This window comes from Neoarius graeffei, chromosome 2 (genome assembly GCF_027579695.1).
Source record: "Neoarius graeffei isolate fNeoGra1 chromosome 2, fNeoGra1.pri, whole genome shotgun sequence".
Taxonomy (NCBI): Eukaryota; Metazoa; Chordata; class Actinopteri; order Siluriformes; family Ariidae; genus Neoarius; species Neoarius graeffei.
In genome coordinates this window covers 25,956,949-25,984,652 of record NC_083570.1, presented here as the reverse complement: position 1 = coordinate 25,984,652, position 27,704 = coordinate 25,956,949, and the positions used below count along the sequence as shown (strand labels likewise).

The 27,704-nt window shown below is 41.0% G+C and overlaps 1 protein-coding gene across 5 annotated transcripts in view; it reads right to left on the bottom strand.

Moving 5' to 3' along the window:
• myo6a (myosin VIa) overlaps positions 1 to 27,704 on the bottom strand; it is a 249,236-nt gene that overhangs the window by 59,012 nt on the left and 162,520 nt on the right. For 4 of the 5 annotated variants that reach the window (XM_060914027.1, XM_060914026.1, XM_060914029.1 and 1 more), the window contains 6 exons: positions 21,362 to 21,439; positions 20,537 to 20,666; positions 11,112 to 11,202; positions 7,650 to 7,800; positions 2,710 to 2,918; positions 542 to 620 (listed from right to left, as the gene is read on the bottom strand). In XM_060914027.1, coding sequence (XP_060770010.1) covers positions 542 to 620; positions 2,710 to 2,918; positions 7,650 to 7,800; positions 11,112 to 11,202; positions 20,537 to 20,666; positions 21,362 to 21,439 — 738 coding nt within the window. Of the gene's footprint in view, positions 1 to 541; positions 621 to 2,709; positions 2,919 to 7,649; positions 7,801 to 11,111; positions 11,203 to 20,536; positions 20,667 to 20,687; positions 21,440 to 27,704 lie in introns of those variants that run through there. The other variant, XM_060914031.1, reaches the window with a different exon arrangement.

Genomic DNA, 27,704 nt, shown 5'->3' with positions numbered 1-27,704 from the left:
TTGTGCAACCCCAGTGGCTGGGTATTATTATTTTTTTTTAAACATACCCTGCATGTCTTTAGACTGTGGGGGAAACTGGAGCACCCGGAGGAAACCCACGGCGACACGGGGAAAACGTGCAAACTCCACACAGAAAGGCCACCGTTGGCCGTACGGTTTAAGCCTGGAACCTTCTTGCACTGTGAGGTGACAGTGCTAACCACTGCATCACTGTGCTACCCCTTTTCTTCCTAATTATATCCTTTCCATATTACTTCCTCTTCATATTTTCCCATTTTTAATGCATTCTTCAGCTGCTATACTGATTTTAGTGTACTCCAACAAACACATACTGAAGACAGAGTAATGTTTGAAGAGGGAAAAAATGGCCGCTGTGGAGAAAACGATTTAAAAAAAAAAGTGAGAAGAGATCGAAGATTGCTGATGAACAAAGGAGCTTCCATCATGCTGCCTGCATGGCTGAGCTGCTCAGAGATCAAGCAAAGAGTGCGCTGATGACTGAGCTAGAAACACTGCTTGTACTGAAGAACTTGTATCCCACCTGCAATCTTCTCTCCTCTTCTTCCCTCTTTTTCCTTTCCTCTTCTTCCTGTTTCCTCTTCAACTCCATCTCAGCTTTCCTGCATCAGGAAACAAAACAAGGCAAAAAGAACATTAGTTCATATCGCCGTATATCCAGCATGTGCAGATTTATGGGAGGACAATAAAAGACTAATTGACTTGATAAAGAAAGTGAGAAAGACAAAGTGAGGGATGAGTGAGCATGTTAAACAGATGGACATGGATGAGCAAGGTCAGATACAGAAACCTGTCACGTCAGCCTTCTCTTTCTTTGCACACTTTGTGGGGAGTGTGACTATCAATAACTCCTTGTGTGGCTGCACTTCATCTCCGCTCATTCAATTACTGTGTCAGTTCTGCTCCTCTGACGTGCCCTTCGTTGAAGAAGGGCACTACTAAGAGATCGGACATGGCCCTAAGGCAGGAGGTGGCCTCTTGGCCTCATCCCAAATGCCTGGCATTCTGAAGTAATGATCTGAGGCGGACACGAAGAGCTTTGCGCCTGTGTGAAAGACTTTACGAGGCTTGAACAGATGACAGGAATGGCGGAGCATGCAAAGTGAGTCACAATGTCACATCTCTATCTACTCTCTCTCTATCCATTCTGTTCATCCATTCTTGTCCTTCCTTTCTAGAGCCAAGCATTATACTTGATCATGTTTGTTTGTTTTTTTTTAACTATCCAATATATGCTCATCTACAGTGGTGCTTGAAAGTTTGTGAACCCTTTAGAATTTTCTATATTTCTGCATAAATATGACCTAAATCATCAGATTTTCACACAAATCCTAAAATTAGATAAAGAGAACCCAGTTAAACAAATGAGACAAAAATATTATACTTGGTCATTTATTTTCATTAATCCTAGAGGTTCACATACTTTTTCCACTCACAGATATGCAATATTGGATAATTTTCCTCAATAAATAAATGACTAAGTATAATATTTTTGTCTCATTTGTTTAACTGGGTTCTCTTTATCTACTTTTAGGACTTGTGTGAAAAGCTGATGTTTTAGGTCATTTATGCAGAACTATAGAAAATTCTAAAGGGTTCACAAACTTTCAAGCACCACTGTATTCATCTCCTTTTCCTATTCTTCCTGTTCAGTCTCACTTTCCCTTCCCTCCAAGTCTATCCCTCATTTCTCCCTCTCTCTCACACACCGATTTCTGTCTTCATTATCAGTCTTTGCCCATCAATTCCACTTTTGTCTTAACTTCCCCCCTAATGCTTTATATTCACTTTCGTCATCAGCAATCTAAGTCCGAAATCTCCTCACCCCTCCTCTTGTATTTCTTGCTTCAATTCTGCTGCCATCTTTCTTCTCTTCTTTCCTTCCTTAGATCATTGTACCTTCTCTACCATTCTGATCTTTCCTTCCTCCTCTAATCTCACTGCATCCACAGATCTGTTCTTCCTTTCTATTTAATTCTGATATTTACCCCATTTCTTCTTTTTTCATCTTTCTTTCCTTAAATTCTACCTTGTCTTCCTTCCTTCCATTTCCTTTCTGTCCCCTATTTCCTTCCTTCTTTTACCATGCATTCCTTCTTTCACCCTTTTTTCATCTCTTCTTCCTCCTTGTCTTCACTTCTCTTTTCACTCTTCATTTACTATTTCTTCCCTTCTTTCTTCATTCCTACAATTTCCCCTTTCCTTCCTCTTTTCTTTCCTCTTCCTATCTCAGTTTTTCTTCTTGTTTGCTTTCTTTCTTCTCTGACTTCCTTTACCATTCTTTCCTTCCTTTAATATTTCTCCTTCCTCACTTTCATTTTTGCTCCTCTTTTCACCCATCCTTTACTTATTCCTTTCATTCTCTCTAACTTTGACATTGTCCTTCATTCCTACCATTTCCCCTTTCCTTTATGCTCCTTTCTCTCTCCTTCCTTCACTTTTTCTTCTTTCCTTTCTTCCTTCTCACTTTTCATTACCATTCTTTCCTTCCTTTACTTTCTCCTTCCTCATCCTTCTTTGCTTCTCTTTTCACCCTTCCTTTGCTTATTCCTTTCTTCTCGACTTCCTTGACTTTTCTTTCTGCCATCTTTTCCTTTTCCCACCATTCATACCTTACTTCTTCCCTTCCTAATACCAATCTAATGATCATTTTTTAAAATTTCTTTTCAAAACACCAAACCGCTCTCTTACAAGCGCCTCTCCTCTTCTGCTTGTTTACGGAGTCTCTCCTCTTCCTCCCTCCTCTTCCTCTCTTTCTCCATCTCTTCCTGGATGTGGCGTAGTCTCTCACGCTCCTCTTCTTCCTGTTTCTGTTTCTGCATGGCACCAAGGAGGCGCTCAGAGCGCATCACCAGCGCTTGATGCTCGTGATCCATGTCTATGCGGCTCATCACAGTGCTCTAACGGAATAACAAACACTTCAGGAACATTTCATTTGATAAACAAAACATGCACTACATTTTACTCAAATTTCTGCTCTCTAGTGTCCCTCATTTTCCCCCCTTTTACACCCATAGTTCTTCCCATTATTTAGAATTTACATTTTAGCAGACGCTCTTATCCAGAGCAACATACAACAAGGCAGCACATGTCACAGTGCTCCTGGAGCAGAGAGGGTTAAGGGACTTGCTCAAGGGCCCAACAGCGACAGCTTATTAGTGCTGGGGCTTGAACCCATGACCTTCAGTAACCCAGAGCCTTAACTGTTGAGCCACCACTACCCCCAATGTCTATTTCCCCAATGTTCTATCCTCTAAATTTATCAGCTCTTTTCTCACTGTTTTTTCTTCCATTGTCTCTAATATCTTCCCTCTGTTTGACTTAGTTCTTCACTCCTGGTTCCTCAGTTCTTCTCTGCAATATCTGTTTTTCCACACTTTCTTGGTTTCTTTTTCCTTTGCTTCTTCCATCTGATGCATCTTACATATCCACCAGTTTTTTCTAATGTACCCTAGTTCTTTCCCCAGAAAGCCCTTTCTCCTTTCTGGCTAGGTCCCTCAGTTCTTCCTTCCATATCCTTCAGTTCTTCATTGCATATCGATAAATCCTTCCTTCAATATCCTCACATCCGTAATGTCCTCACATCCATAACGTCCTCGCATCTGTAACGTCAGTAATGCCCTCGCATCCTCATATCCGTAATATCCTCATATCCGTAATGTCAGTAATATCCTCACATCTTCCTTCAAATGTCCTTCAGCCCTTCCTTCCATTTCCATCAGTTTTTCTGTCTAAACCCCCAATTTCTTCCTTCCATATCCATCCATTCTTCCTTCAATATCCATCAGCTCTTCCTTCCACATTCCTCAGTTCTCTCTTTCTAACCCCTTGACTTTTAAATCAATGGCTCTTGCTTATTCTATTCCATGTCCCTCAGCTCTTGCTTCCAAATCAATCCTTCCTTTTACATGCATTAGTTTTCTCTTTTGACATTACTCATTTCTAACCTGAATTTCCTCTCATGTTGCATGTTCTTCCTTCCCTCCCAGGACTCTGCACATCTGTTTTTCTCTCCACATCACTTAGTCCTTAGGTTCTACTTTCCATGCCACTTGGTGCCTTTCCTCGCATGTACAAAGCTTCTTCCCAGACATGCCTCTCCACACTTCCTCTAATGTTTCACCTCTCACATCTTCCCTCAATCTCTATTAGTTTATTCCTCTAGATCCCTTGGTGTCTTTCCTCCCACGTTCCTTGCTTCACACCTAATCCTCAGAGAGGTCCTTATTCCTTTGCTCTCTCCTGCACATTAATATCCATAAGTATTTAACATATTCATGATAGCCTTCAATCCAAATGCCAGTCATGCTTAACACTTCACACTTTGTGGTATTGATCTGAATAACGGAAACAGTGGCTAAAGAAACACCCACAGAGTTGGTTAATATGCACGAGCATCTGCTCAGACAGCATCACTCAGCATCTCCACAAGATTCAGGACCAGACAGAGACATGTTTAAGATCATCATGAATATATATACACATAGTGATGAGTGAAAATTCGAAAGAATATGACTATCCTTGATTATTTCCACAATTTACATTATAGGTCTAATTTCATTACTGCAGCAGTGTGTAAGTAAAAGGAAGTCAGGGGAAGAAGAATATATACCTATTTGGAGACGTAGAAGAAATGGTTATACGGTTGCTCAATATTCAAGCACAGAAAAATGGAATAAAGTACCTTATTCAGTGAGTAAAAGATGTAATACTAATGTGTTACACTGGTCTTGGATTCCTTATAATAAGAACTACTGCTACAAAAATTGGTACAAGGCATTTTATCAAACCACTTTAATAAAAAGGAGGAGCAAAATATACTCCATTAAACAGATACACAAACAAGTAGATACAACAGAATATTCGCTGGATCCACAATAGACATCAGCACTTAAGAAGTCAGCTGTTTGGAAACTTCAGTTTTCCCCATGAAGCCACTCCCCTAAAACATATGCACTGCATAAGGAGTCAAGCTAATCCACCTTTGACATCTTGTCCATCACTTCAGTCTTTTCTTTTCAACTCTGGGCCACCACAGAAACTTTTCTTCTCCACCCTTTCAACTCTTACCACTTCCCCCTTCCCTTTGTTCCATATCCCATACATCTTGCTCTCTTTTTTCCAATAACCCCCAGTTCTTCCTTTCCCCTCCCTCCCATGTCCCTTAGTTCAGTGTTTCTCAACCACTGGGGGCATTTTATCTCATCTCATTATCTCTAGCCACTTTATCCTGCTCTACAGGGTAGCAGGCAAGCTGGAGCCTATCCCAGCTGACTACAGGCGAAAGGCAGGGTACACCCTGGACAAGTGGCCAGGTCATCACAGGGCTGACACATAGACACAGACAACCATTCACACTCACATTCATACCTACGGTCAATTTAGGCTACGTTTACATTAGACCGTATCTGTCTCGTTTTCTTCGCGGATGCACTGTCCGTTTACATTAAACCCCCTGGAAAAGCCAGGAAACGGGAATCCGCCAGCGTCCACGTATTCAATCTAGATCGTATCTGGTCCGGTGCTGTGTAAACATTCAGAATACGCGAATACGCTGTGCTGAGCTCTAGCTGGCGTCTCATTGGACAACATCACTGTGACATCCACCTTCCTGATTCGCTGGCGTTGGTCATGTGACGCGACTGCTGAAAAACGGCGCGGACTTCCGCCTTGTATCACCTTTCATTAAAGAGTATAAAAGTATGAAAATACTGCAAATACTGATGCAAATACTGCCCATTGTGTAGTTATGATTGTCTTTAGGCTTGCCATCCTTCCACTTGCAAGTAATAAGTGATCTGCGCTGGGATCACACACACAGCGGCTCAGTCCCGAATCGTGGCTTGTTCACTTCACTCGCGCGCTCTGTGAGCTGCGCAGGGCCGGAGTGCGCACCCTCCAGAGGGCACTCGCTGTTCAGGGCGGAGTGATTTGGAGCGCAGGATGCCTGCGGAGCCGAGCGTATCCGCGTATTGGCGTTGCTATGTGCACGGCTAACGGTTTTAGTGTAAACGCGAATCGTTTTAAGAACATTAATCTGATGATCCGCTGATTCGACGTAATGTAAACGTAGCCTTAGAGTCACCAGTTAACCTAACCTGCATGTCTTTGGACTGTGGGGGAAACCGGAGCACCCGGAGGAAACCCACACGGACACGAGGAGAACTTGCAAACTCTGCACAGAAAGGCCCTTGCCGGCCACGGGGCTTGAACCCGGACCTTCTTGCTGTGAGGCGACAGTGCTATTTGTATTTGCACAAATGTATTTATTCCAGGGCGGCATGGTGGTGTAGTAACACCACCATGCCGCCCTGGAATAAATACATTTGTGGGTAAATTAAGAACAACAAGTCTTTATTATGGTCATGATCCTCCTTTGCATTTAACCCCACTCTATCTTCACATTAAGTTACTTAATAGCATGCATAACTATCATCTTTGTATTTAGTTACGGCTACAATATGATCAAAATTTATTATACTAATGTCAAAATTTAGCTGGTAAATTTTTCTTTCATAGGAAAAGTCCTTCTTTGTTAACATGCAAGGATCTTGCCTGCAACCCTGTAGAACAGGATAAAGCGGCTACACCTAATGAGACGAGATCTATCTCCTGAGTGGTTTCTATATCCACTTCTTGGTTGTAATATCTTGCTTGTTTTCTGAACACAAACATGACAATAAAAGTTCTTGTGTTAATCAACCAGACTCCACTTTTGGATCATTAATCCCTTTTGACTGAGGATGCCCTGCATACATGGATGTGCCAGAAACCCAACCATACAGTTTTAAATACAATACCTACAATTAAAGAGAGTTTGTTTTTATTGCATTTACGGTATTTAATTCCTGGGCTCCCATCTGTAACAGGGAGTGATGTTGCATCCCATTAATACACTTTACAATAGATTATTAGATTCTAATAGAACAGATGAGCCAAAATAATTGGGTGATTGTTTTTAATGGGCCCCGACTCATGACAAGTATGAATGGGTGGGCCTCAAAGCAGAAAAGGTTGAGAACCCCTGCCTTTGTTATTCCTTCCAAATCTCTCTAGATCCTTTGGTTCTTCCCTCTACATCCCTTAGTCCCTTCAAATCCTGCCTCAAAACCCTGGTTTTCAATCTTCAAACATTCCTTGGTCTTTTGGTTCTTCCTTCAAGTTCCTTGTCCCCCCCAATCCAATGACGCTCACCTTTTCCCTCTTGGTCCATTCCTCCTTGTCCCCCAATTCTTTCTCCAACCTCCCTCGGATCTTTGATCAAAAGTTCCTCACTTCTTCCCTCCCCTCTAATGTCTCCCTCACCTTTTTTCTCATGTCCCCCAGTTCTTTCCTCCACATTCCGAGAATTATTCCACAACTGTCTTGTTACTTCCCTCCAACATGGCATAGTTTTTCCCCTCAAGTCCCTCATTTTACAAAGGTGGAGCACAAATAAATAAATAAATAAATAAATAAATAAAGTATTTTCTTCCTTCCATTTGGAGAAAAAAAAAGAATGTTTAAATAAATAAATAAAAATATTTTTAAAAAAGGTGCCCATGTGATAAAATGTTGGTGTAATCAGACATGAAGTGCTCATGAAATCCAGGTCAAAGTTCAGGACACACATTGTGCACACAATGACACACCTTAATCTTGCATACGAGTGTGTCAATGGAGACTTCCAGGTCCTGGATCTGTTTGCTCATTTCCTGTTTGCTCTCTTTGAGGCCAGTCACAACTTCATTGAGCATGCTGATCCGCTTCTTCAGGCTGCGCAGCTTCACCAGGCCGTCGATGCTGGCACACACACACACACACACACACACACACACACACACACACACACACACATATATATTAATCAAACCTGTATCCAATTTTCCAGTGTGCAGGTGACCTCAGCCTGATTACTAACTCCCAGTAGCCTCCAAAATAGCCGAATAGTTTAATTATGCCGCTTCATCAAAGTCACTACTTAAATTCTGCACATGCAACAATTTTAATATTATTAACATTATTACCGTAAGGTCATTAATTTTACTCTTACTTCCATGAGAGCAATTTACATTTAGGCTGGAGGTCCCTCTGCACCATCTATTACATGGACACTACAGCAATCTCAAACCCTCATTAAACTCCATGTTTCTGCATAATATTAAGCTTAAGCACTGTTTTAAAGAAAGTAAGTATTTAAGAGAAATAGTTTGAAATCAATTTAGTTATTTCTTATGATGATTCAACATCATCTTTAGTACAATGGATGTCGCATTTAACCTTAGTGATTTCTGGAGAGAGCTTACATCTACAGAACACAATACTCTGTTAAAGTCCTGCTACAAACTCTGCACTCAAGTTAAAGTAGAAATGTAATCAACTTAAATTTACTTTAAGTGATGTTTAAAATTCGTGGTGGTGAATTAGTGCCTCTAGTGGCACTAGAATTAGTGCGAGGAACCAGCAACATGCAAAAACATTAACTAAGGCTAACCAACAACAGCTAAAAGGTAAAGTAGGGGATTTTTTTCCTCCGAAACTTTGCTATATTTCTTGAAATTCTACCGACCTGCCCACCTGCGTGCACTCATTCCAGGCCATAGAGGTCTTCAACAAGGCTAGACAGGCATATTACAGACATATTGCTAAAGCTAGTGAGCTAGTCGTACAAGAATGGCAGTTTTCCAGAAAATTTCTAGTTACACCTACAACAGCTTGCACTGCCAAACAAAGCATGAAAAACTGAAGTAGGCTACTCCGAAAAATAGGTGGATAAATTCTACATTCATATATTTTCGGAATTATGGTAAATACGAGTTACCAACTTGGCAGTTGCACCTGAATGGCCCTCAAGGAAAAGGACAGAATAAAAATAGGATTTCCCCAAGAAGCAAGTGAAAAGGAATCTTGTGTCTGCTATTTTTCATTTTGCGCCAATAAAAACAAAACAAAACAAACAAACAAACAAACAAACAAACAAACAAAAAAAACACTTGAACATGATATACTCGTAACTCTGACTTCACAAATGGGAAGCCAGACCTTCCAAATCCTTGACTTGCAAGTGACATCAAAGCAAAATAGAAACCTAGATGTCGGCCATGTTGGTGGAAATACAAATGTGGGGTTTAGCGACATTTCATACAAAACATACAGTGGTGCTTGAAAGTTTGTGAACCCTTTAGAATTTTCTATTTTTCTGCATAAATAGAACCTAAAATATCAGATTTTCACACAAGTCCTAAAAGTAGGTGAAGAGAACCCAGTTAAACAAATGAGACAATATTACACTTGGTCATTTATTTATTGAGGAAAATGATCCAATATTACATATCTGTGAGTGGCAAAAGTATGTGAACCTCTAGGATTAGCAGTTCATTTGAAGGTGAAATTAGAGTCTGGTGTTTTCAATCAATGGGATGACAATCAGGTGTGAGTGGGCACCCTGTTTTATTTAAAGAACAGGGATCTATCAAAGTCTGATCTTCACAACGCACATTTGTGGAAGTGTATCATGGCACAAACAAAGGAGATTTCTGAGGACCTCAGAAAAAGCATTGTTGATGCTCATCAGGCTGGAAAAGGTTACAAAACCATCTCTAAAGAGCTTGGACTCCACCAATCCACAGTCAGACAGATTGTGTACAAATGGAGGAAATTCAAGACCATCGTTACCCTCCCCAGGAGTGGTCGACCAACAAAGATCACTCCAAGAGCAAGGCGTGTAATAGTCGGCAAGGTCATAAAGGACCCCAGGGTAACTTCTAAGCAACTGAAGGCCTCTCTCACATTAACATTAGCCAAATATTCATGAGTCCACCATCAGGAGAACACTGAACAACAATGGTGTGCGTGGCAGGGTTGCAAGGAGAAAGACACTGCTCTCCAAAAAGAACATTGCTGCTCATCTGTAGTTTGCTAAAGGTCATGTGGACAAGCCAGAAGGCTATTGAAAAAATGTTTTGTGAACAGAGGAGACCAAGATACAACTTTTTGGTTTAAGCGAGAAGCGTTATGTTTGGAGAAAGGAAAGCACTGCATTCCAGCATAAGAACCTTATCCCATCTGTGAAACATGGTGGTGGTAGTATCATGGTTTGGGCCTGTTTTGCTGCATCTGGCCCAGGACGGCTTGCCATCATTGATGGAACAATGAATTCTGAATTATACCAGCAAATTCTATAGGAAAATGTCAGGACATCCGTCCATGAACTGAATCTCAAGAGAAGGTGGGTCATGCAGCAAGACAACGACCCTAAGCACACAAGTTGTTCTACCAAAGAATGGTTAAAGAAGAATAAAGTTAATGTTTTGGAATGGCCAAGTCAAAGTCCTGACCTTAATCCAATCGAAATGTTGTGGAAGGACCTGAAGCGAGCAGTTCATGGGAGGAAACCCACCAACATCCCAGAGCTGAAACTGTTCTGTATGGAGGAACGGGCTAAAATTCCTCCAAGCCGGTGTGCAGGACTGATCAACAGTTACCAGAAGCGTTTAGTTGCAGTTATTGCTGCACAAGGGGGTCACACCAGATACTGAAAGCAAAGGTTCACATACTTTTGCCACTCACATATGTAATATTGGATCATTTTCCTCAATAAATAAATGACCAAGTATAATATTTTTGTCTCATTTGTTTAACTGGGTTCTCTTTATCTACTTTTAGGACTTGTGTGTAACTCTGATGATGTTTTAGGTCATATTTATGCAGAAATATAGAAAACTCTAAAGGGTTTACAAACTTTCAAACACCACTGTAGTCACCGTATACCTTTACTATTATTGTATATGATTATACAGATGTGTTTGAAAATGTAGTGAGTAGAAAGTATAGATTTTTTTTTTGAGTAGTGAGCAAGTCAGAAGTAGTCTGTGAGAATTTAAAAAATAAAATAAAATCACATGCCAAACCCTTAATGCAATTCCACAATTTTGCCAACACATCACTTTTCCCAGCAAAGCAACACTTCCTTAATATCTTCCCTAGCAATGAGGGATTTGTATAAGAAGCTGGCTAATAGGATTTAAAATATGATCAACATAGTGGAAGCAAAATACTAATTTTGTACATTTTAATCCCTGCCTATTTGTGGTTCTAAGGTAACGAATGCTTACCGAGGTTTGTGTTTTCTCTTGCACAGCCACATGCGTACAGTCTTCTGCATCTTAACACAGGCAGTGGCCCGATACAGCATCTTATTCTTCACTAGAAAGAAGAACGAAAGCAAGAAATTCAATGGAAAAGATGCATGTCCTTTAACAAGACGTGATTGAGATCACCAGTTCTGACCAACTATTTTATACCACAGCATGGCTGCATTCTTGATTCTGACTGGCCAGACCGTGTTGATTAATTTTCTATAGTAGCAGCTGATAGTAGTGCTGACTGCAAGGCTAATATTAAATGCTCTTGTTCTAATTTGTGATCATTTGTATGACGGTTGCTCCACATAATCTAAACATATCATGATTTAACTTGTTGATAATTAAGTTTTCTGCAAGGAGACGTTTATTTAGCATTTATAGAATCCGTCTCAAGTGTTAGTCTGAAACTGCCTGGAAGTTTTCCGCCACAGGATAGTCCCACGATGTAAAATTGTAACTAAATGTTGAGAATGTACGTTGTGTCATTTATGAAGAAAATCACTGATAATTTGCTGTGGCATGAAAGGAAGAAAACACTTCCATTTCCCATCAGGCTGCATCATACTAGCTATTTTTCTATAAACAGCATGCCTCACTGTGTTTTATTCCATTTATAACTTGGGTAAATATTCCTGAAACAAGACCATTGCTTAAAACAAGCTGAAAGCTGGAGAAATGGTGATGAATAACAGAACTGTGTCTCTGCTGAGTCAATTTCACATCTGAGGCAACAATTTAGAAGACAAGATGTTTGAATCAAGTACAAAAGATGCAAGAAGAAAGTGGTGTAAAGATGCTCTATAGATATTTCAAATGGTATTCAAACATGTTTAAAATACTGTATTCATGCACAATTGTATTCCTGTGCTTCAGAAATAATAGCCAACTGGCTGCATGTACACGTGTTCCAGCAGCACACATTTAATCTGAATTAAATATGTACGTGTGCATGTCCATGTAAAACACTGAAGACATGGAAAGTGAAATAGCATGTAAGGATTTATTCTTAATTGTAAGGATTTATTCTTAATAATTGTAAAGGATTTATTCTGTTCAGCTAGAAACAGTTAAAAATGACCTTCTGGTCAGCTAGACATTGTTTAAAAATTCCATTTCTGTCGTAAGGACATATTGCTCTCAGGGCCGTAACCAGGATTTTTCAAATACCGAGGTCAAACATTGCGATACATCTTATTTGCCAAAAAAAAAAAAATGTCCTAATATGGTGACTTTTCATACATTTTGGAAACGAGTCAAAATCACAAGCCCAACAAGATGAACATGTAGGTGAACATGTTTATTTTAACAATTTCAAAACTGCACGATCACAAAAGTATTTTGTGTGCGCGCGCGCGCGCGAGAGTGAGTGAGTGAGTGAGTGATGGAGTGTGAGTGAGTGAGAACGCAATCTAGCCGAGCCTGAATGGACTTCAATTGCTTTTTCAATAGCAAAATACTAGACGGTTATTGGACAAAACCGACTAAAACGTCACATTCGGAGACTGAGCCTCACTGGAGACGGGAGTCAATAAGAGGGGCGGGACAAGACTTCCCGAGAGGAGGCTCATCTCCAGCTGGTGATCGGAGGAGGAGCTGTGAACGCGGCTGGGCTGTTCATGATTGACAGAAAGCAGTCAGAGGTGGTACATCATGTTGTAAATAAAATGTGAACATAATAAGTTTGCTACCCGTTTTCATTTCCGTTCGAAAATACAACCAATGATCAAAACAATAGTGTCTTGTGTTCACGTTAGCCTATAGTCTGGTAAGTTAGCAAAATAGCTCAAGTCTCGTCAGTACCCAATAACTTCATAAACAACAGATCACGACTGTCCAGCCTTTTCTGATCTGAAACGCACCAAATCAAATCGAGAGAGAGAATAAAAGAGTTTGTGCCACCTGGAAAACAAAAATCCTATCTAGCTAAGTGGCTTCCACTGTTGTTGCTTGAAATGCTAATTAAAATTGCACTTTTAATGATCATAAGCATTCTGGCACATAAGACTGACAAAATTAACTCACCTTCTTCCCTCTTTCTTTTTCTCTCACTTGTTGACTTTCCAAAGCTGAGTTTGGTTTGTTTTAGTGTAGTAGACTTCATCTTATGTCAATTTTCAGATTCCACGACTAATTGACAAACTGACTGGCTGCGGAGTCGGACCTTGATGAGAACACTTCTCAACTCTTGTATATCCCGTGGTGCTTAGCTGACTATCGCGAGGCTGCCTAATATGAAATGTTTCCAATGTCGGATATTTCAGCTTCGTTTAAAAATGATTATGTGGACTTTATTTTTAGACAAACAAATGAGAACAGGGGGATGCAAGCTGAATTTAGAATTTTCCACCGATCAAAGTCAGAACGATTTTCATCATATATTAATTTCACATTTCTGAGTGAAAAAAAAAAAAGATACCGTGGGAAAAAAATGCCGAGGACATGACCTCGGTGTCCTCAATGGTAGTTACGGCCCTGATTGCTCTGTGTTCCATCTTGAGAATAGGCTGTACATCAGAACATTATTGATAAGAAATGGCCTTTGATATCTGTCTGAACATCCTATCAGAATATTTTGCTTATTGACGTAATTAAGATGTGACCTGCTCGGACCAAGGTTTCACTCACACATACAGAAGGTTCTCTCTCTCTCTCTCTCTCTCTCCAGCATGCATTCCTTTCTCAGTCAACCTTGAGTAGAATTGTTGATAAGGGCTTACAGACTGACCCAGTTACAGATATAAAAAAAACAAAACAAAACACACACACACACACACACAGTATAAAAACCTTTTTGTATTCTGTCGTCTTTGGCGAAGCTGTGAAATAAAGATGGGAAACTAATCTCCGGGTTCTTGTCTGTTTTCACAAATCACCCCAGAATATTCTGGGTGACACGGAGGGACCTGTTTGCGAGAGTGTGATCGCTCTGGTTGGGGAGGAAGACCTTACAGTTTGGGGGCTCATCCGGGATACTCCTGATCAGGTAAGAAATCTCTTATTTTAAGGGACTTCCGCCTGGTTGGTAGTATCTGAAAACCCATTTATCTCCGTGTGATTTGCCATGGAATGATTAGTGTATCCCCGTGAAGTTGCCACAGGAAGAATTAGTGCACGCGCATCTGTGCGAGTTACCACAGAATAATTTATCTCGAGACGGCCCTTTCGTGTCACCATGGGGGGAAATTGTGTTAAGGTACCCAGACCGGACCCTGAGGAAACCCACGGGATTGGATGAATCGCTGTGGTTTAGCATTTTACACCAATCCGTGGTTAGATAATTTGGCCTGCTGGACTGAATCCCAGCCTCAGTTTTTGACCCATCCTCGCGCAGGCACTTTTAAACCAAAATACCTCGCTTCGGCACATAAACTAATTTACGAGGGATTGGGCGACCCAGAATGGGATTATGATCATATGATTAAAGGCTATTTAGAATGGGTCAGAATGAAATCAATATGGGATGATTTTCACGGAATTAAAGAAACTAAGGAGCAAAAAAAAAAAAATCAGTACCATGCCCTAAGCCTGAAGATAAGGCAAAACCCGTTTTGTCTACATCTGTTACTGTTACACCTGTTATCACACCACCTACAACCTCCGCTCTACCGTCGCTGTATGAGGGATCAAATAACGTTCCTGCATCCACACCGGTCACAAAAATATATCTGGATTTAAGTAACCTTTCATGCCCTGCTGATAATGCTCCCAGCGCGCCTGCATCTCTTGACACAGGTGCTAAACCTAAGAAACCCAAAGCAGGTAAAAAACCCTCTGTAAGCTCAAATACACTATTACTAAAAAACAAGACTGACGATTCTAATACAGACAACGCCTCTGACGATGATGTGGGACCAGATATACCGCCGCAGATTACCGTTTTATCCTTCATGCCGTCCTAGGCGACAGTTATGATGAAACTGCATTAATAGCTGCAGTGCCATGTCTAGATCCTAAGAATGATGAATACGAAGTGGTTAAAACTAAGATAGAAGTAGGTGACGGCAAAACCACCACAAAGAATGAGTTTAATTTCTACTGGAAGAATACCTGTAAAGCTATGAAGGAATTAAAGGCACAATTGACATGTTATCTGCTCTCACAACAGCAGGCTAACCGTGATCTTTCACAGGTTACTAATTGTAAACAGGAGAAGGCTGAACTCACTTCAAAGGTTCTGACGTGTTTTAGCAAGACGTGGACTTGTCTGGGAAACATGCAATTAGATCAGCAGCAAGCCAACCCGCTCTTTATTTCAACATTTTTGAATAATTGTCGTCCGGACATACAGAAGGTTCTGAAATATCATTTAAGTGACCGTAGCAATATGATGATAAAAACCCTAGGGGAAAGAATTAGAACTATGGAGGGAGATGGTATTCTGGATAGTAAGCAGGTAGCCTGCCTCTCTGTGGCCGGTGGAAAATCGTACTCGCAGCCCCGTGGAGACATGAATAGACGACAAAAGAATCAGAATTCGAGCATCCGCCCACAAGGTAGGGTACGCTCTGGAGCGTGCCACTATTGTGGCAAAGAAGGACATTGGCAACATGAGTGTAGAAAGAAAAAGGCGGATGAAGCCAATTCGCAGCATATGCTTCCCCTTCACCCCCCAACCCTCAATCTTCTGATACGTTTCCCCTTCCTCCTTCTAATGTTCAGCAGCCGCCACCGGCTGCCCCTATGGTAAATCCTTTTGCGCAGCAACGCCCCACAGGCCCATATCAATCTTAGAGGTGCCTACAGAGCTGTGACCCCGTAATGCTACATTGTTCTTTCGACTCTTATCTAGCCAATGATTTGCCTGTCGTAGAATTAGCTATAGATGGACAGGTGCTTCCTTTTCTAATTGACACTGGTGCTATGATGTCCTCTGTGGGAAAGCCCTACGAGGGCCCTCTCTCTAACAAAACCGTTCGCTCTGTGGGAACTGATGGGGTCCCCTTCTCCTCCCCTTGCACTCCTCAATTATTGGTAACCTGTCCCGCCGACACAGCACTTCGTACACATCATTCTTTTGTGTTTATGCCACAGTGTCCCTTTAATCTATTGGGGCGCGATCTAATGAGTCTGTTACATTTATCCATTTCATTTCAGGGATCCATAATGATTATTTGCACCCCTGACTTTCTGCCTCCCGCCTTGGCTCATCGCTCTTAGTGTATGACTGTCCCAAATATCTCCGCTGTTTGTACTGCAGATGTAAACCCTGTTGTATTCTCTCCTACAGATCCTTTGAGTGCTCTCCCCTCCTCCCTCTGGGCGGAACACAAGGACGAGGTTGGCCTGGTTCACTGTGTGCCTTATGAGGGTAAGCTTAAACATATGCCTCCTATTTATGTTAAACAATACCCTCTCTCTGAAGCTAAGGTTCAGGGGATTGATGGCATCCTACAGTCTCTTCTCGAGCAAGGCGTGTTGAGGCCGTGTACTAGCTCGTACAATACCCCCATCAATCCAGTACCTAAACCTGATGGTACCTGGCGTTTTACGCAGGATTTACGTAAGATTAATGAACTGATTGTCCCTGTTGCACCCATTGTACCTGACGTTTCCTCTGTAATGTCACAAGTTCCTGCTCATCATTGCTGTTTTTCCGTTATTGATCTCTGTTCTGCCTTTTTCAGCGTTCCTGTTGAAGAGCAGACACAGCCTTTGTTTGCCTTCATGCACAGGGGGAGACAGTATACCTGGACACGTTTGTCTCAAGGTTTCATTGACTCTCCTGCTGTTTTCTCAGCCGTAGTTCATGACGCACTCTGTGACCTCTCCCTCTTCCAGGGCTCTGTGGTCCTGCAGTACGCAGATGATCTTCTGGTATCTGCTGAGTCACCAGAAATCTGCCAAGATGCTTCCTTATGCCTGCTCCAACATCTGGCGCACAAGGGCTTTAAGGTTTCCAGGACCAAGCTGCAATATTGCATGGACACTGTTAAGTATTTGGGGTTTGAACTTTCACCAGGTTGTCGTAAGCTGTCATATGATCGGGTGCGGGTGATTCTAGACACAAAGCGCCCTGCAACTAAACATGCACTGATTGCTTTCCTGGGTCTTATCAATTACTGCAGACAATGGATCCCTGACTGCTCTTTATATGACAAGATTCTCCGTTCTGCAATCTCTCATCACGATCCACTGCAACACCCTTTGACCTGGACTGACGCTATGGTGGACGCTCATCACTCCCTCAAAAGTGCTCTTTGTTCTGCCCCGGCCCTGGGTTTACCTGATTACTCCAAGCCCTTCCATCTCTATGCCTGTGAACACCAAGGCACAGCCTCTGCGGTGTTGGCCCAGGAGCATTGGGGGGGTGTGCGTCCTTGTGCGTTTTTATCTAAAAATGTTAGACACTGTTGCTCAAGGCTTACCTGCATGTCTAAGGGCTGTCGCCACATGTGCTCTGATGGTTTTAGACGCGTAAAAATTGGTTTTGTCTCACTCACTGATCTTGCACTCATCACATCAAGTTAAACAAGTGTTGCAAAATTTACAGACCCAACATATGGCTGTGCAGCGCCGCTCCGGATATGAAACCATTCTCTGTTCTACTGACAATCTCGAAATTCATGCCACATCCTCTTTCGATACTGTAGGTCACGCTCTCGCACGCCTCCTTAATTCTCAGGATGACACTTTACGTAGATGATATTGCCCATGGTTGTCTGTCTGAAATCGTACATACTACAAGTATCAGGTCCGATCTCTCCTCCAGCCCTCTAGGGATAGGGGAAGTACCTTTTGTTGATGGCTCTTGTTCTAAACCCTCAGACGGTGTTTTCCTCTGTGGTTACTCTGTGTGCTCACTGCCTGATATTGAGGCATACGCTCTTCCTTTCTCCTCGGCTCAGGCAGCTGAACTGTATGCTCTTACGCGTGCCTGTATTTTGTTTCAGGGCAAGGATGTCACAATCTACACAGACTCTTGTTACGCCTTTGGTGTGGCTCATGATTTTGGGAAGATTTGGCAGTCTCGAGGCTTCCACGCCGCAGACGGGAAGCCCATTTCTCACTCTACCTTAGTACAAAATCTCATTGATTCTTGTCATCTCCCTAGGTCACTCGCCATAGTTAAAACTAAGGTGCATGCCTTGGGAAACACACCTGAAATCATGGGTAATTCTCTTGCCGATCGTATTGCAAAACTTGCTGCTGCCTCTGGTGTCATGTCTCCTGGTCTAGATCCTTCGTCGTGTAATACCTCTTGCCTTGCCAGCGCGCTGATTCCTGACTTAGATCTTTTTTTCTTTACAGGCTTCAGCCTCTCCAAATGACTCTGCCTTTTGGCAGTTACAAGGCACTTATGTTGCCTCTGATGGCCTATGGTACAGTCAGGATGGTCGGCTTTGTCTTCCATCTCATTGCCTTCCCTTCCTCGTGCACGAATTTCACGGCGTGACACCACGCATGAAGGGGGGTGAAGGGGGACATGAACAAACTTTTTTGTATAGCCAATTTAAACAGCTCGGTGGACTCAATTCGCGAGAGATGCCTCATCTGTGCACAAAATAACCCCTCTAAAGCAGGCGCGGAACACGAGTGTTTACCCATACCTACGTCTCCATTCCTAGAATGGCAAATTGACTTCACACACATGCCTCCCTGCGGGCCGTTTAAATATCTCCTGGTGATTGTGGACAAATTCTCTAAATGGGTAGAAGCCTTTCCCTGTTCTCGAGAAAACACGAAGGTAGTTACTCGTATTCTGGCAAAAGAAATAATACCTCGTTATGGGGTTCCAGACGCCATAGACTCAGACAAAGGTACCCCTTTTACCTCGAAAGTCACACAAAACCTTTGCAAGTATCTCACTAAACTGGCTTTTTCACATTCCGTACCACCCTCAATCCTCTGGTATCATAGAACGTACTAATCGAACATTGAAAGACTAACTAAGGCCATAGGTTCAAAGAATTGGGTAGACTTATTGCCAGCCACTCTGGCTGAAATTCGTATGACACCAAGACCTAGCCTAGGGGGATACTCCCCCTATGGAATTATTTTTGGAAGACCTTTCCCTCTCCCCTGGAAGAAGGGAACTCCATCTCTGGGTACCCCTGATTTGAAAACACATATGGATGAGTATTCTGCAGCCCTTATAGATAAGTTGCATAAAATTTGTACCAAGGTCAATAGTACAATATCGTCTCCACCAGCAGCACCCACACACCCCTTTCACATGGGAGACAAGGTGCTGGTGCGACTTTTTAAACGATTTGGATAATTGGGAGAACCTAGATATAGTGGGCCTGCAGAAATAGTCGCCATTACTCGTACTGCTGTTTTAACTGACCTTTTTCCACGATTGAAGAAGGCCCCATAATAAAGATGTGTTACAATGACAAGTTTGCTACTAACATTTTCTCTGTGTCCCTCTCTAGTCTCTCTCCTCTCTAAACTCTGTACAGGGATCCTACAGGAGCTGAGGATCTTCTGATCACTTTCTACAAGAAGCCATGAACAAAGAGGGGAAAAGATCTCGCGCCCCGTCTGGGACCAATCATCCTCACTACAACCATGAAAATCCTCATCACGAGCTTTGTGGCCATTCCACTGCTGCTCGGAGCAGGGTTACCAGCTCGAGCTGGACCTCGAGACAACATCTTTTGACAATTCGCTAACTGGACTGCACGAGCACACATGAATGAAAGTTGTTATGTATATCATCTGATGCCGTCTTCTACTATTATTACACATCCACCTTTGCCTCTATGCTCTGAAACTCTGTATTATGCGTTCTCGGAGAATCACAATCCAATGTTTACCGTTTGGGGCCCCTTCTGTAATTACTCTCCGCACCCCTCTGTGGCAGCAATGCTAAACCAGACTTCTTCAGTATCTAGCACGGAAACCCCTGCCATTGTCTTACAGGACTCTGTTCTCACTACTCTGCAGGTCGACATGCCCTCTAATTTCATTTCCCCTCATGGAACATATATGGAATTATGTATTAAATAAAAAAAAAAAGTTTCATATTTTAGATTACCTTGACGCTTTGCACACTACTGGCATTATCTTAACCAGCTTCATGAGGGAGTCACCTGGAATGCTTTTCAATTAACAGGAGTGCCTCATCAAAAGTTCATTAGTGGACAAGTTTCTTGCCTTCTTAATGTGTCTGAGATCAAAAAGTAAATAATAAAAATACACTAAATAGCCCTATTCCACAACTGTACTAATCCATATGTCAAGAACCGCTCAACTAAGTAAAGATAAACAACAGTCCATCATTACTTTAAGACATGAAGTGACTTAATTCATAAAAATAAACATTGAATTAGGAGGTGTATCCAAACTCTTAACTGGTACCGTATGTCTGTGTGCCTACATGTGTTTATGTAGATCTATACAAGATTATATATGTACATAAAAGACCATGTATTCGTCTGTGTGTGACGTACATTTGATGACTGACAGAGCACACCACTGAACCTTCTTCCAGCGGCTGCAGATGAGCCACTTGTTGACCCGTTTCACCAGTTCAGCCAGATGATCTGGATCCGACTTCATTATCTGATCAAACTCTGCAAACTGAGAGAGAGAGAGAGAGAGAGAGAGAGAGAGAGAGAGAGAAAGAAAGAAAGAGAGAAAGAGAGAAAGAAAGAAAGAAAGAAAGAAAGAGAAAGAAAGAAAGAAAAAGAAAGAAAGAAAGAGAAAGAAAAAGAAAGAAAGAAAGAAAAAGGTGTACAAACAAGAAAGGTGTGCAAAGAAAAAGTAAAGAAAGTGTGCAAGAAAGAAAGTGTGCAAACAAGAAAGAAAGAAGCATGTGCAAACGAAAAAAAGAAAGGATTATGTATGCAAGCAAAAATATACAAGAAGAACAGACAGAGAGAAGAAAAAAATCCATTCATAATGGAAGCAGTGTTTGAGAATGTACTGATCATTAGGAACGCAGGGTTTCATCACGGCACAGAAAGTGAGATCTGTAGCTCAGGAGACTTTTCCCAGCTTCCTCTAATTCCCTCATTAACACAACACTCCTGTGATTCCAGGCTGATATCTGTATCTCTCTCTCTCTCTCTCTCTCTCACACACACACACACACACACCCTTATGATGGAGAAATGATTCACTTAAGTGGAAATGTAGCTGCCATCTGCTGACTGCAGTTCACTCTGCAGATCCTGCTGCTCTCATTACACTAAGCCATGTTCCTCTGAACTGAATCATAAATGTTCATCCCTGCTTCCTTTCTGGCGAGTTACAGAACTGTTAACCCGTCTTACCTTTCCAGGTCTGAAGAAGACTCGAGTGAGTCCAAACTTGTAGTCCTTTTCATTCAGGCCCAAAGCTTTGAACAGAGCCTGTGCAGTGCAGGAAGAGCAAACAGCAACAATTTAACAAAGTCTATGAACCATCTCAGCAACATCTTACACAGAGATTCACACCAAGCACAAGTGAAAAGAGGATTTCAGTAATCCTGCTTATAGTCTGAACTGGACATAAACACACTGCTTTACACTCACTAGTCCTGAAATGCTCTTTATACCCAAACCAAATGGAATTCTGGGTTCAGAACATGTGGACAGTCCTTCCAGCTGCAAGATCAGTGCACTTGTTCCAGTACATTGTTTCAATGCTAACAGCTCGTTCACAGGGACCTGTAGGGTGGATTCTCCACATCATCTGAGCTGATTGATTTTAACATGGTGAGGGTTTCTGTTAGGAGGTGTTTATGTGACGTGTACGGAAAAAGTCTCCAGTGTCAGTTTTTAGGAGGGAGGGAGGAAGGAAAAGAGAGAAAGAAAAAGACGTGCAAACAGCAAGAAAGAAAAAGAGCCATGTGCAAACAGCAAGAGAAAGAAAGAAAGAAAGAAAGAAAGAAAGAAAGAAAGAAAGAAGAAAGAAAGAAAGAAAGAAAGAAAGAAAGAAAGAAAGAAAGAAAGAAAGAAAGAAAGAAAGAAAGAAAGAAAGAAAGAAAGAAAGAAAGAAAGAAAGAAGAAAGAAAGAAAGAAAGAAAGAAAGAAAGAAAGAAAGAAAGAGAAAGAAGAAGAAAGAAAGAAAGAAAGAAGAAGAAAGAAAGAAAGAAAGAAAGAAAGAAAGAAAGAAAGAAAGAAAGAAAGAAAGAAAGAAAGAAGAAAGAAAGAAAGAAGAAAGAAAGAAAGAAAAAGAAAGAAAGAAAGAAAGAAAGAAAGAAAGAAAGAGACAAAGAAAGAAAAGAAAGAAAAGAAGAAAGAAGAAAGAAAGAAAGAAAGAAGAAAGAAAAGAAAGAAGAGAAGAAGAAAGAAGAAAGAAAGAAAGAAGAAAGAAAGAAAGAAAGAAGCCAAGTGCAAACAGCAAAAAAGAAGGAAAGAAAGAAGCCAAGTGCAAACAGCAAAAAAGAAGGAAAGAAAGAAGCCAAGTGCAAACAGCAAAAAAGAAGGAAAGAAAGAAGCCAAGTGCAAACAGTAAGAAAGAAGGAAAGAAAGAAGCCAAGTGCAAACAGTAAGAAAGAAGGAAAGAAAGAAGCCAAGTGCAAACAGCAAGAAAGAAGGAAAGAAAGAAGCCAAGTGCAAACAGCAAGAAAGAAGGAAAGAAAGAAGCCAAGTGCAAACAGCAAGAAAGAAGGAAAGAAAGAAGCCAAGTGCAAACAGCAAGAAAGAAGGAAAGAAAGAAGCCATGTGCAAACAGCAAGAAAGAAGGAAAGAAAGAAGCCATGTGCAAACAGCAAGAAAGAAGGAAAGAAAGAAGCCATGTGCAAACAGCAAGAAAGAAGGAAAGAAAGAAGCCATGTGCAAACAGCAAGAAAGAAGGAAAGAAAGAAGCCATGTGCAAACAGCAAGAAAGAAGAGCCATGTGCAAATCAAGAAAGAAAGAAAGAAAGACGTGCAAACAGCAAAAAAGAAAATAAATAAATAAAGGGCAAAATGTGCAAACGAGAAAGAAAGAAACCTTGTGCAAACAACAAGAAAGGAAGAAAGTAAAGGCAGTGTGTACAATGAGGAAAAAAGAATGAAAATCAAATTAATTTCTCATTATATATATATATATATATATATATATATATATATATATATATATATATATATATATGAGAAATTACTTACTCTTGGAGGATGTTCATTCAGTTTTTTTTTTCAAACATTGTAGCAAAAACAATAATTCACAGATCTGACACTAAACTGTTTTTGTTTAACAGCTGAACATTCAGGTTTTGTAAAATATACCTCAAAGAAATGAAAAGAAATTGCTGTAATTAAATGGTGTATTCATTTCCTAATCAAGTTGAGGAAACAATGATGGAATCACTTTATAATTTGCATTTCTAAAACAAATACCGACAAAAAAAGGTCTTAATATGCAAATCAGCGTGTAGTTAAAAGAGAGTGCTTGCAGTCTTTAATGAGTCGTTACACCTGGCTGACTGAAAAGAAACCTGGCACCAACAAGAGAGCCGTCAGTTGAAACAATGGAAAGGATTATAATAAAACTCCTTCAAGAAGGTAATTCAGCATGGAGCGCAGCAAAAGCTGTTGTTTGTTCCCAGTCACTTGTGTCTAAAATTTGGAGGGAGTACAAACAAAATAAATGGGAAGGTTGTAAAAGGAAGACATACGGGTCGACCAGGAAGAACTTCAGCTTGACATACGTCAAAGAGTCAGGACAGAAGACAAAGAAATATGCACAACAAAAGAAATGAAAAATAAACGGGCAGAAACAGAACACTGTTTTCCCCAGAAAAAAATTAAAACCCTAAATTCTAGCATGATAATACAAAGACAAGCATCTTTGTATTATCATGCCCCCCTGGAAAATTTTTTAAAAATAGATGCTCTCAGGTGCATTTTCAGGGTCTCAGAGGTTTTAGATACATTATAGCAGGGGCCATCAAACTATGGCCCGCGGGCCGACTCCGGCCCGCCACCCCCCTTTGACCGGCCCCCCAGCCCCTCTGCCCCCCACCACTTGAACCGGCCCTATGAGGCAATCCCCAAAAATGGTCATGGCCCATTTTTTTAAATTGCTTTTTGGCAAATAATAACATGTCTGCATCTTGTATTTTGTTGATTTTATAAATTAAAATTGATATTTAGTTATAAAATGAACTATTCATATTTTCCGAATTTTCGTCGTATGCTCGCAATCAAGCAGTGACAGGCAGCGCATGCGCAAAGAACTGTCAGTGTTCAGGACAGCAAAATGGCTAGCGGTAAGCGAAAAGCTGACAGAGAGAGCAGAGTTTTTAAAGAACAGTGGACCACCGATTATTTTTTCGTTCAGTGTAAGGACCGTGCAGTTTGTCTTGTATGTAAAGAAAGTGTGTCGGTTTTCAAAGAATATAATCTGCGTCGTCACTACGAAACCCACCACAAAGAGTATGCTAGTTTGCGAGGGCAAACAAGAGAAGACAGGATTCGGAGGATGAAATGCGGACTGGCTGCACAACAGAATGTATTCCTTCACCAAACCCAGATCAACCAGGCTGCTGTCCGAGCTAGCTATAAGGTAGCTCACCTACTAGCTACCCATGGAAAGCCGTTTACTGATGGCGACTTTGTTAAAAGTATGCATGCTTGCTGTGGCCGAGGAGGTGTGTCCCGACAAGAAGGATGCGCTCAACGCGGTGAGTCTCTCCGCACCTACTATGACTAGGCGAACCAAAGATTTGGGGGACAACATGTATGACCAGCTGAATGAGAGAGCGTCAGAATTCGAGTTTTTTGCTTTGGCCATGGATGAGAGCAATGACGTGCAGGACACAGCACAACTGCTGTGATCTATTGATCATATTATAATTTCACTGTTTTTTTAAATGCATTTATTTTATAGGCCTATTTACTTGACCTTTATTAAATGCTGCACACAATTATTATTAATATTATGAATAATATCAACAGGCCTACCTACAATTTATAATTTTCCACTCACCTTTGCCAGTGTCAATCACCTCAACTAGGCAGATGTTTCTTACCTTGACAGCTTTGATGTTATTTTTATTAGAAAATAAATAAATGGAATATCTATGGTATTTCAAATTAAAACAAAGTGTGAAGACTCAATTAATACTTTTGCAAACCACTAGTAAGGATAAACAATTATGTGCCAGGAATCAAGTGTGGATATAGTAGTGGGGATGGCTGTGCCAGGCTAGTAATCTCTACTACACATTGAGGCCTGCTGGTGGTCATATTTGTCTGGGTCATACAATTCTATGTTATATAGCTGACCCGACCCCGGTCCCCCCATCACAGTCAGGAACGAGAGTGTGGCCCCCAGAGAAAAAAAGTTTGGTGACCCCTGCATTATAGGATAGATTTTACCAGTGTTTCAATGATTTCTGACCTAAATAGTATTAATGTACACACATTTTAAATTTCACCTTAAAAGTTCAACATGCAAGTTAAACTAGATAGATTGAAAATCTACAGGGCTCCTTAATTATCGATGATCAAGTAGTGTTGTAACAAAAATGTGCATGAAAATATGAACAGTGGTTTGCTCCATCTTATGCAATCCAATGAAGAGAATCGATCATCATGACCTCTTGTTGATCACAAAGGGATCTGAACCTAAGACCTGCCACCTTAAAATAAGTTGCTATAGTACTATAACTGTAATGATTTAGAATGTTTCTGATGCAATTACCATAATATATGTATAACTAGGATACACTGAAAAAGTAAGGCAACTGCGTATTATAAAGTTTAAATTTTGGCACTTTATTAAATGGACTAGATTAAGATTAAAACACATTTAAAGGAAAACTTAATTCATACATTTAAGTTTGCAGAAAGATTATGTACTTATAAAACACATTCATGAATGATAATAGACTAGGTCAAACTTTTGTGATTAAAATCAGTCGGCTTTGTCCGTCTGGCGGGGGACAACATCGACAGCCAATGAGATTGCTTATAACGAATCGGAAAATTCCAGGATGTCTGACGGTTTCTTTTGATATTTTTATTGGACGGTTTGAACACGTGATCTTGACATAGCCAACAGATTACAGTTTGTTTACATCATACCACGCAGACATATTACTTTGACGGAATCAACACAAACATTGGAAAAAAGACCGCTTGTTTAACACAAATATCAATCAATATGTAAATGGATCTGTTATTTGCTCTACTATGTATCTAGTTACTTGTGGGTAGGAAATTTAGCGTATCGGTATAAATCTAAACGTATCGGATTTTAACTAAAGCGACTAAGCATATCAGAAGGCAGAGCAAGCGTATCGGGCCCGATACACCAAAACGCTTTGGGGAAAACTATGCAGGAGTCAATGTTTGTGACCGAACTGTAAGCAATCAGCTTAAGGAAATGGGATTTGCATACAGAAAAGCCAAACGTAAACCATCATTAAGACCTAAACAGAAGAAAACAAGGTTCCAGTGGGCTGAAGAGAAGCAGTCATGGACTGTGGATAACTGGATGAAAGTGATGAATCACAAATCTGCACTGGCCAAGGAGATGATGCTGGAACTTTTGTTTGGTGCCATTTCAGTGAAACAAAAAAAGACGACTGCGTGAATTTAAAAAAAAAAAGGCAAATTTCTATGATCATTAATGACATGGGGTTGAATGTCGGGTAAAGGACCGGAGGAGATGATGGTTATTACCTCGACAGTAAATGCCCAGGTGCACACTGAACTTTTGGACACTTTTCACATTCCATCAACAGAAAGTAGGTTTGATGATGGTGGTCATTTTTCAGGATGATGATGCTTCTTGCCACAGAGCGTAAAAACTTTTCTTCAGGAAAGGCATGTCAACTCAATGAGACAGCCAGCAAACAGTCCAGATCTCAGTCTGATTCATGGTGGAAATTGGGAAGCAAGTAAGTAAATAAATAAATGGTCCATGACAAGGCTCCAGTCTGCAAAGCTGATCTGTCAACCGTGAGACAAGAAAGTTGGAACCTGATTGATGAAGACTATTGGTTTTCATTCGTGAAAGTCCATGCCTCAAAGAATTCAAGCTGTTGTAAGAGCCTGAAGACATGGAACAAAATACTAATTGGTTGAGTCCATAATTGTTTCTTCAACTTGATCAGGGAGGAACCAGCATTAATTACAGTGGTGCTTGAAAGTTTGTGAGCCCTTTAGAATTTTCTACATTTCTGCATAAATATGACCTAAAACATCAGTGGGCACCCTGTTTTATTTAAAGAACAGGGATCTATCAAAGTCTGATCTTCACAACACGTTTGTGGAAGTGTATCATGGCACGAACAAAGGAGATTTCTGAAGACCTCAGAAAAAGCGTTGTTGATGCTCATCAGGCCGGAAAAGGTTACAAAACCATCTCTTAAAAAAAAAAAAAAAAGTTTGGACTCCAGCAATCCACAGTCAGACAGATCATGTGCAAAATGGAGGAAATTCAAGAACATTGTTACCCTCCCCAGGAGTGGTCAACCAACAAGGATCACTCCAAGAGCAAGGCGTGTAATAGTCGGCGAGGCCACAAAGGACCCCAGGGTAACTTCTAAGCAACTGAAGGCCTCTCTCACATTGGCTAATGTTCATGAATCTACCATCAGGAGAACACTGAACAACAATGGTGTGCATGGCAGGGTTGCAAGGAGAAAGCCACTACTCTCCAAAAAGAACATTGTTGCTCATCTGCAGTTTGCTAAAGATC